This window comes from Aphis gossypii, chromosome 1 (genome assembly GCF_020184175.1).
Source record: "Aphis gossypii isolate Hap1 chromosome 1, ASM2018417v2, whole genome shotgun sequence".
Taxonomy (NCBI): Eukaryota; Metazoa; Arthropoda; class Insecta; order Hemiptera; family Aphididae; genus Aphis; species Aphis gossypii.
Genome location: NC_065530.1, coordinates 77,427,404 through 77,439,257, shown reverse-complemented (window position 1 = coordinate 77,439,257; position 11,854 = coordinate 77,427,404). Strand labels below are relative to the sequence as shown.

General features: G+C 29.6%; 1 protein-coding gene across 1 annotated transcript; it reads left to right on the top strand.

Annotated features, from left to right (window-relative positions):
- Nucleotides 1-8,886: 8,886 nt before the first annotated feature.
- LOC114127955 (uncharacterized) lies at nucleotides 8,887-11,130 on the top strand. Its single transcript, XM_027992337.2, has 2 exons — nucleotides 8,887-9,139; nucleotides 9,890-11,130. Exons 1-2 carry the CDS (start codon nucleotides 9,039-9,041, stop codon nucleotides 10,614-10,616), a joined length of 828 nt encoding a protein of 275 aa, XP_027848138.2. The 5' UTR covers nucleotides 8,887-9,038; the 3' UTR covers nucleotides 10,617-11,130.
- The last annotated feature ends 724 nt before the right edge of the window (nucleotides 11,131-11,854 follow it).

Genomic DNA, 11,854 nt, shown 5'->3' with positions numbered 1-11,854 from the left:
CTAGGAGCTAGGTTATATATTGTTTGCAACGCAAACAATAAATTATAATTTATCTAGTCTTTTATTTAAAATAAAATAATATACCTACATTAATAACATGTATAATACCCATCAAACCAACTCGGGACTACAACATGGGACTCAAAATTTTTATTTTGAATATACAAATTGTTTTTGAAAGTTTTTATTCTTAAATAGTTTAAATCAATTTAATTACAGTGTTATTATTTAAAACTTAAAATCGAGTAAATATGGTTTTTGTTCATATTTATATGAAATACTTTCAAATTTTGATTTTAAGAACTTTTAAGTGTAGTTTAAGGCCATAATGTCTTCAAATATTGAATTGTTTTTATATTTAAGGAGAATCTTGAATATACTAGATGAACATGTACATATATATCAAAAAAATAAAAAATATATATAAAAAAATAAATAAATATAAATACTATATTATATTCACTATTCGTGTGTAATACTTATGCCGGTCGCATGAACAATCGCTAAACATTTAATTAATCAATATAGTGAGCTATAATAGTCTCTTAAACATAATTTAGTCGCCGCAATGATTGGTCTATTAAATTTAAACGAACTATCAAATTGATCAATTATTATGTAATCCTGTATACTTTTTAGTTTTTACAAATTATAAAATATTAAAATAATAGTATTATAGTTACTATATATAATTTTAAAATCATTACATTATTGTATTTTAAACCTATGATCATGGATCGTGGACTATTATCATTAGATCTTAATACATACAATTTAATAACTCGGAGATTACGAGGTTCAATTTCGATTTAATTGAGTAAGTACAAAAATTATCTGCTCAATACAATTTACAAATCTTATAAGGTACAAAAAAAGACTAATAAAATACGATCCTAAAGTATACCTACTTGGAAATATGTCCACAGATCAGAATATTCGAATAAATGCGTAGATCGTTTGTGAGATCGCGGTGAATATCCCGGCAAAATAATAGTATTATTATTATATATCTATAATTCGAATGTATTATATTTGCGTTGCAGAAATTCGCAGCGCCGTTATTAGTGTCATATTTTGCGTCCGGGACGTTAGTATTTCTGTCGCGCGCCGGTCATTAAATCCGATAATAATAAATAATAATAATAACATATAAAATATAATACGCGCGTACGACCCGGCCGGCGTGTCCGTCGCCGCGTCGTCGTCCCGCGAGTGTGTCGCCCTCCAAAACGGCGTCGCACGCGCATATACATACATAATATAATACCTATATAGGTTGTGTACTACACGCGTATATCGCCGATTTTCGTGTGTACTTATCGATGTATATTGTTATGTTGCGTTGTACCGGCAAACGCGTACGATCGTCGTGTGCTAAATACGTCACGTTTATGTAGACGCGGATTCTATATATTATTGTGAACGACGATTGACGAGTCGGATATAAAATAATATCACGATATAACCGGCTCCCCGGCATGTGCAACACGCGCGCCGTTCGCGAAAGGCTTTTACGGTCAATCACATCATTCTGCAAATGCCACGCAGTACGCCGATGCGCGGACAATCTCGTTCAATCTACAGCCTTGCCTATTATATGTAGGTATACACAGCCGATCACTGAAACGTGTCGAACTTATGTGCGCACTTAACACTGAATCTTCTACTGAAGTAGAACGCGGAAGTAATTTATACGTATTTCATTGGTACATAAGCTCATACGAGTAGAAAATAATAACGTCATTTATATTGATTTAAGGTTTTGCTATATATATACATATTGTATTTAGTTATATGGAGGCTGATAATCAAAAATATAACTATAATAATACTATTGTTATTATTATATAGAATTTGGAGAATCGCTAACAATTTTACGTACTTATAAGTGTATGATATGTACACTAAAATAAATATACTCGTTTATAAATAATCGCGACTTCGCGAATGAAAATATATTCCCCGAGTTGCTTCTGCACGCCGTATCTGACTATGTGCAACAAGAAATTTCAACTTTGGTGTTTTTTCCAACAAATAATCTAAAATTATATGAAAACGAAAAATATGCAACGGAATGGTTGACGCAAAATAATAAACATCGTTAAAATTAATAATTTTAAGATTACGAAATGTAATTCAACATTGGTAAATTAATCATTTCATTATAAAATGAATTCGATTTTTATATGGTACATAACATAAAATAAATAGTAACATTTTGAATATTCCAAGTACGTACATATAGACCTAATAAAATTTAAAAAACAAAATTAATTTTGAATTAATAAAAAATTTACTGATGCAATCATAATAAAAAAATATTGATAAAGAAAAAAATACCTAAACTAATTATTTAGAAGTAAAAGAATCAGAAAAAAAACAATAAATTTGTAACTCTTTTTAATTTCTCTTATAAGAGAAATACAATTTTGTACATTAATTATCTTGGTATACAAATGGTCATATGGAATGAAACAAATGTATAGCCGATTTAGCTATAATTCATATCAAAATAGAGCAAATGCCTTTAATATAGTGAACTCTGTAAGTAACCAAATTAACAAATAAAAAATTACAGTCATTGTACCAGAAGATTCTTTTATAACGAACTATTAAATTGGTTGTTTTTAAAAATATTTCTGGGATTATCTAGTAATTGGAAAAATAAATAACAAAATAAAAATCTTTAAAAAATAAATATTTTTTGCTTTTAATTTTTATTTTTACGTATCAAATAATAAACTGCTGTAGAATATGAAATTTAAATGTACCAATGTTAACGTTAAAAAAATTACAATTTAAAAATATATATAACGATAAAAATAGTAAGCAATATACTCGTAAATATTAGTTATAATTATATAAAAAATAAATATATTTGTACTTTTTAAAATAATGAGTGGTTTATGATACGTGTAAAAAAACACTGTTATAAATATACACAGCGACGTTCACCTGCAGCAGCAAAAAAACGGTATTTTCCAGGTTCCCGCGGTTCAGACATATTATGTTACTTTGATCGAGTACGCGTAAAATCGTTTCGCCGGGGTAGGTCTATTGTATATTTCATATTATTATAATTTATATACTTACACACGAATAATACGCATATTACTACAAATCGTCGTCGTGTTATTATATATTACCTACCTATACTCGCCTACGTGTACGCTGCAGTCGTTTACTCCGTCCGCGGTTTACGCGTTTATCACACACACACACACATACTGACACACATGATACGTTTAGGTGTATGATTTCTTGATAATTTTTCTCAGACGTTTTCATACATTTTTATGAATATATTATTACACACGAGTATTGTTATTTTTAGACTCGCGCGTCTGGAGTACCTATGCGCTATGCCTAACCTACCTATACGCCTGTGGTTTTTTTCTTTTATAAATCACCGTGTATACCTGCGCACTATACCACTATTCTGTCGGATCGTTTGCTGACCACATTCGCAGCTATAAAAATATATATAGGTATAAGCGCATAGTTCGGACGAGTCGGGGCCACAGAGAGAAAAAAAATTACTCATCGTCATACATTAATCGTATTACATTATTTCCGCCGCACAAAGGCTTATAAAGTAATTTATTGTTTATTACGTCATTGCTGCAATTCCGAAAACTAGTTTGATCGAATTAATAATAATATAATATCTAGACAGTATCTAAATATAGCCACATCGGTAAGCATCGCCGTCTGTGTACCATTACTACCATTATTTTGACATTTACTTCTTTCAATAGGATAATCCCAAAAAAAAACATTTTTTATGCGAAGTTCTTAACTACTAGAATTATTACTTTTCAAACGGAATCGATTAGGCACTCATATATACTAGATAATATGTACGTTAAAACTTTGTTTATTACGTAAAATGCGTGTCATAAAATATTCTCTATTATTCAAATTTTGGTATGATTTCAATTCATTTATACATTTATATTGTGCTATAATAATACTTGATAAAAAAATCTTTATGATATAACCGAGGCTTACTCACGGGAAAATGTTTAAATAATTAAATAAATATTTTTTATTACGTTAAACTATAAGATTCCTTAATGAAATATTTCAAAACTCGTCATGACAATCGCTAGTAAAACGTTTGATTCGGTTGAGGCCGAATTTTATACGGTTTGTGCATACCGCATCTGCATTATAGTAGGTAAATATAATATATACATACAATAGGTACATTATAATATTATGCACTCATATTTAGATCATTAGATAGTTGATAGTGAATAAATAAATGATAGCTATAGTGAATGGAATATAATTATAAATGCAGCCGTTTCTTTGATGCACTAAATTGCAATATGCATACAACGAAGAAAATTTACTGAGAGAATATAAAAACGATAGTATCGCCATGTTAAGCTATGTTAAACAATTATAAAAGCCAAACCCCATTTGAATACACAACAGATATACATCGGACATTTTCCCATGAGTTGAAAAGTCAACATTATTATTTTTTAAGATTTATTTGAAATTGAAATATTTAAATATGAAAAATTATTATACATGTGTATCGTGTACTTCAATAAGTACGTTTTTAAATTTATTAAACATATTTTTATGATAATAACAGTGATAAACTAAAATTAAAAAAATTAAATTATTATTATTATTATTATTAGAATTACCTACCTTTATTTTTCTCTGTGATACTGTAATCCAACATAGACATTACGAGAATAATTTGTATTCATGTTTTTTATTGTTTATTATGATGTATGAATAACTATAGATAAAAAGTTACAAAATTTGGAATTCTATAGATTTTATTATAATAAAATAATAGTGTTAGAAAATTAAAAATCATTTGTGTACACTGTACATTTTAAAAACTCTAAACACTCTAAACAGAAAAAATAGTTTAATTTACTATAGTTTTGAACGTTGTATACAACTATAGTTAAAATATCTTTTTATTTAATTAGATTATATAATTTTAATTAACATGTTAATATTCACACATAATAAGTTGTAGGAATTATAACATAATTTTGAATACGGAAGCAATATGAACAATATATTTATATATCATTATTATATTAATTTATTTTTATAAATATATAATATAGGTATTGTTAAGTTAAAATATTCAATCCCACAAAATTAAACGTACCTACCTAGGTACTCTAAACTATCATTTAGGTAAATTTAGAATGTAACTTATTTAATATAATGTACCATTGGACACTGGTATTTCACAATGATAATAGAAGTAATATAATATTACTTACTTATAATACATGTAACACGTCATATTGGATGCAAAAACAACCAAGCTGTTAAATTGGACTGTCGGAAGTTTACAAAATATTATTACGGTTAATTGTTTGATAATAAATTACAAAAGTTCTACAGATAACAAGCATAAAAATATGTAGGTGTACACATTTAATTTATTATATATCTATGATTAAATTTTTTGTTTTTAAAATTCCACAGTTTATTCGTATGTTGTAATCATAAGAAATGCCGCCGGCCGCTAGTTTGGTAGGCCAAATATTATTCCAATTGCGTGTAAACATGTAGCAATGGAAGAAAATAATAATGAAAGATTTACTAACTCCGAGAAGGCGTCACACTGCTATTTCGTGGTTTATTTACGGTATCGTCGGTATCATTTATAATTTCTAATATTCTAAATATACAATCTCTTATGAAATTAGGGGCGATGACTGCAATTTCAGTAGTTGTATCACGATATTTAAATTTGAAAAAGCGTCTAAGCTTTACGATAACGAGTTATATATTTTCTTGTTTTGATTTATAAGATTATCGGACGTATATTTATAATTTTAGGAAACAGGTTATCAAAATATACTCACAACATTCATTCACAATAGTGTTTATCCGTTTTGATAAACGTTGCGATAAGGGTACGTGCACATATCAAACATAATATTTAGTATTATAAATATATAGGTAATATAAAATGTATGCCTATTAAACATTTATAAATTTATAATTTAAATAAGTTTAAGATTTATACATGCATATTGATTTTTACTGATTTAAGCTATAAGAAAATAAAAATTATATGAGTTACTAATTAAAATTTTTTTTTTTAATCATTACGATATTTGTATACCTATTTAAAAATGAATATATGATTATTTATTATGTATTTAAGTTTAAAATGTTAATCAAACTTTATATCTTATAATAGTTTACTGTGCCTGTGACTTATGAGTATTCACAAAGCCTCATCCTTTTGGTATATCACAAATATATCACTGAATTCTGACTTTAAATTAAATATGATTGCCGAACATAACTGCCGATTGTAAATTGACTGGTCCAGAGATCTTTTTTAACAATTTAGGACTGTTAGGACTCACCAATAAGGCTTCATATTCATGTATTTCAAAGTACCTATTGTAAATTACTATAATACCTATGTTAAAAATATGAATTATTGTACTTAGTTTTTTGTAAGTACAGTGTGCAAGTACAAATTGTACCTAAATAATCATTAAAAATAAAGATTGATCATTACTCGAACATTAATAATCAAATATTTTATTTAAATTTTCTATAAATAACCATTATCAGGTTAACGCATATATTTTTCAGGTTTGGATAAGTTTGAATATTTTAACTTGATATGTCATCTTTACTTGACTTGTTATAATGGATATAAATTTAATACATTTTATAATAATTGCATTTAATACCTATTAATTTTAATTAGTTAAATTGAAAAATCCAATGACGTAATAAAAATATAAAATGTTGAACTAATAAAGCAATAAATAATTGAAACTATTCCAAAACAACTGTCGGAAAGATTTTTTTTATTACGTTATTTTCTTTCCATATTCCATTACCAGCAAAAATTGTATATAATATAGATAGACTGCAGATAGTATATTTAAATGTGTGGACAGATCGGAAAACGAGTTTAGATAGCAGGTAGCGAATTTATATGTATAACACGAAACTATATTTTCTGAAAATATATGTCTGTATAATAATATAACCATAAGATTCCCAATGACAAATCGACGTCAATAATGCTTTACAATTTAAATTCATTAAAAATACTGGTTATACAGTATGATATGTAATATGCACCGTTATAAAAACTCTATTCGCACGTTATATAAAATGTATACGACAGCCACTCGAAGACCATATATTTCGGTGCTAAATGTTTATTCGTTTAGTCGTTTGTTATATATTATATTTATACAACACACTTACAGTTATTGAATACGAATTTTTTGTATATGAATCGTATATTTTTCTGAAAAAAAAAATATACTGTTACTTCAATATACGGTGATTATGTATATTGTCCGCCACACAAACGTTTTAAATCTACATAATGTTTTGTTATTTACACACCGCGACTATCGGATAGCAAATAATTTTATTAATTTTCTATTCAAATTTGATTAAATTCAATTAATCGAATATTCGCAATTTTATTCATAGGTTATATAAATTATTGGCTTATAAAAATATAATATGAGCATGGTGCTTATTAAAATAAAATCATCGGGTAATTATGTTGCACATCGCAGTATTATTTTTGTTGGAGTATTGTATAAAATACAGACACATCATCACTAACCTTAAATTATTGATGTGTCGTGTTTAAATTTTCGATTTGACTAGGTATATACAACTGCAACACTGCATGTCTTTATGTATAGGTACAGTTAACTTTAATCAAATTTCGTATAGGTTACAGGTTGGTATAATAAGGTACCTAACAAAGTTATTGTAATAATTTATCAAAATTGAATATTCGTTATTTTTTACTATATACATTAGTAATTTCTATACATAATAAATAAGACGGGAAATAAGTGATTTACGATTATATGTATATATATATAAAAAACAATTAAATAAATTTTCACTTATTTGTATCTTGTCGATTATTACGTAGGTATAAAATATTAAGCAACGACCCGGCCTTGACCGCGAACCCATTTAAAACAACAGGTATTTATTATGATGATAGTTAAATCCTTTACAATTTGGGTTTACATATAGTATGAGACAGCAGGTAATTATTATGCCTATATACATATTATTATAAACATTATGATTTGCCGACGGCTAAGGATTTTATTGATTTCGCTACTATTACATTTAAACGAATTAAACTATATGTGACGAGGGTATTCTTTGTGTAATATTATAATTATTAATTTATAGTTAATATTTTTTTAAATAATTCAAATAATTATTGGTTTTCTAAAATATAAATAAATACCTATACTACGTAGATACTCGAATGTTTAATTTACATGATAGCAGCAAAAGTAGTTATTGTGAAAAATTGGAAATTGGAACCCAATTGTTGGTCTTGTAATTAATAAAAATACAAATATTTATAATTTTTTTTATGTGTGTATCAACATTACAATGTTTATTGTTTATTTATGAGCTCAGTTATTATTGGAGCTCGTCTGTTGAATTTTTTTTATCGTTTTCCTCTACTTAATTATCAATGTATACATTATATATTGGAAAGGATTAAACTAATTATTAAAATGAAATTAAAATAACTGTTTGATATTAATTCACACTGATTACTAAATATTAAATTATTACAATATTACTTTTATGAACTACGCCTTGTTAATATATTTAGTTACTACTCTGAACTATTTAAGCTGTATAGGAGTCCGTTGTTAGACTGATTCGCTGACAAGACATGTGAACAGTCGTGAACACTGTCTTGTTCCTTATCGCAACTCGTCACCTATACGCATATCGTATAATAAACGTTAGTGGTAGTATATAATATATAAGACTAAACAATAGTAGCCGGTATATATAACAGTACGTTAGTATGTATAAAGTATATGTAGTCCAGTTTCATTGTTGCCTAGCAAACTGAAGTAAATAAAGTACTAATATTTTATATTATAGTTTATTTATTTACATTTTTGTCGCAAATAGATTCACAAATATATTTTTCTTATCGAGTCTTAACATTTTTTATTCGTATTTTAATTGGAACCATTGTTACTCAAGAAAATAAAAAAATGCAAATTTACCAGCAGCCGAGGAGACGCCAAATTTATCGGCCTCTTACGAAAATATGCCCTGGTACGGTAGTGGAAGGTTGGGGAAGATCTACATACAGGCATGATTTGATATAAATTATTTATTTTATTTTAAAATATAATACATTTATAAGTAATAAAACAATTATTATCATTATTATAATATTATTAATAATAATATTAATAATATTATATTATTATTATTATTATTATTATTATAATATTATTTAATTAGCTTCTAGCATTTCTAGAAACTATTCAATAGTTTAAGACGGACTCCTTCTCCAGTGGCGTAGCCAGCAGGTAGGCCTGGAAGGCCCGGGCCTACCCACTTTTCTTCAAAAATGAATGTTTTATATCATGTTTTTTATTTGATAATCCTTATTCCATCAAAATATTGGGTCTACCCACGAAAAATTGTCTAGCTACGCCACTGTCCTTCTCCTTCTATGTTGTACGTCATTGAGTTTTACGCTATTTCAATGATTAATGATTTTATATACGAAAAATGATTCTCTGCAGAGCGAAAATAATATGTCAACATTTATTACGAAGTATATTCCATAATCAATTATTGTCCTATTACTATTATATCAATACCAATTTAATTTAACTTTTAGCCAAAAAGATTTATAAGATAACATTTTTAAGCATTTAATACATATTATTAATATTTAATTATTATAATAACTGAATTTTTTTTTTTTTACATTTTGGCTCTTCCGTATTTATTAATATATTTGGTGGCTCGCGAGTCTCTTATCGCTGGTCACCCCTGTTATATACGATTAACGCGTATAAATCATTATTATAATATACCTACTTTGCAGGCAATCGTACAAGCAGCCCGAACTGCAGTTCAACGAATGCGGCAGGCCCACGGAGACGCCGTCAAAGAGCCCCTGGCCCACACCTGCAGACGGTTGCGAACAGTTCGGTCGGATGACCGTGCACCGGGCCAGTTTCCGCGAATGGCCGAACGCCGACCGGGCAAAGCCCACGGTGCCGGTCGATCACGAGCTCGTGGGCGGCACTCAGGAGCCCATGCAGAACATAACGTCGCAGCGACACGACTTCGTGACCAAGTGCCTGCCGGAGGGTCAAATCCAGCGGGCCACCGGACCGGCGGAAAGCATAGGCACCAACTGCGGCAGCGGTGCGTGTCCCATGACCAGCAAGACCACCACGGCCGACGCGTTCAAGGTCACGTGCAGTTCGGACGGACGACGGCCACTGGCGCGGCCGTCCACCGCTTCGTGGTCACAGGGCCCAAACTTGCTGATGGCCAAAGATACGGAGACCAGTTCGAGCTATCAGCAATGGACCCCCCCGAAGATAAGCCGGCCACACCCGATGGCCCCGTACTGCCGGTCGGAAGAGCCGGTAAACGGCCGCACCGTGTACACCGTCAGTTACCGGCCACCCGGCTCGTTCCGCGATCTGTTGCCAAGCGAACAGCCGCCGGCCGATGGGTATGTATTGAACAGTAAGTCGGACGAGACTAAATCCCAACAACCGTTTTACCCCAGAGCACACGACTACAATTTATACCCTTAATAATAAGCGGTGTGTTCGACGAAAATTTACAAAATTATTTAACTATTATAATTATTAATATAGTAACACACCGCTTGTTATTATAAGGGTATAAATTGTAGTCGTGTGCTCTAGGGTAAAACGATTATTGGGATTTAGTCTCGTCAGACTTACTGTTCAATACATACCCATCGACTGTAGCCGGCTCATCTTCAGGGGGCCCCGTACTGCCGGCCGGAAGAGCTGGTAAACGGCCGCAACGCGCCGTGTACACCGTCAGTTACCGGCCACCCGACTCGTTCCACGACCTGTTGCCAAGCGAATAGCCATCGACTGATGGGTATATATTGAGCAGTAAGTCGGATGAGACTAAATCTCAATAATCGTTTTACCCTAGAGCACACGACTACAATTTATACTATTAATAATAAGCAGTGTGTTCAACGAAAAGGGAAATACGGAGTACCTATAAATTGTAAATATAAAATTGTATATTAACTATCTAATATGGTAAATAAAGTTTTTAAATGATTCATCAAGCTTGTATATAATATGTAAATATTGTTTGTGAGAAGTATTATGTTCGTTATTTTTTTTTAATCTAAAACGTCTAAATGATTTTACAAAATTATTAAACTATAATAATTATGTGAAAAATAGAGATCAACACGTTTTACACAAATATTTCAAAAAAAAAAAATCGTATCGAAGTATGTTAAAAATTTAAATTAAGCCGAGTTTGAGAAGATGATTGATATTTGATGTACTATATTTTAATATTTGAGCATCAACTGACCATCGTGCGTTTGTAAAATACTGTAAAAGTATAAAATTGCCTTTATCTTAAACACCCCATCATTGTGTAGAAAATGAATGTGTGATGTCAATCATTGAGTTAGTAAATAATAATTAGTAATTATAAATTACATTATTTAACTATTGGGCGCAAAATGTATCTCATTAGTAAATAAATGATACACATATAATATTATATTTAATAATTGCTTATCAATATAGTCGGTTAATTTTAATCATTTACAAAATCAAAAAAGGGGATTTTAAAAATTTTAATTTTTAAATGCATCTTCCTCTCCTCTTTTATTATACTACTTATCATTAAGTATTAAAACATGCATACTTATGTATGTTACATTGTTACAATGTTACATTGTTTGAACTGCATACTTCGCGCCACATATTCTCGCTCCGAGAGATTATCCGGGTCAAAGTCCAGCTAGATCACGACAAAGGCCTCGACG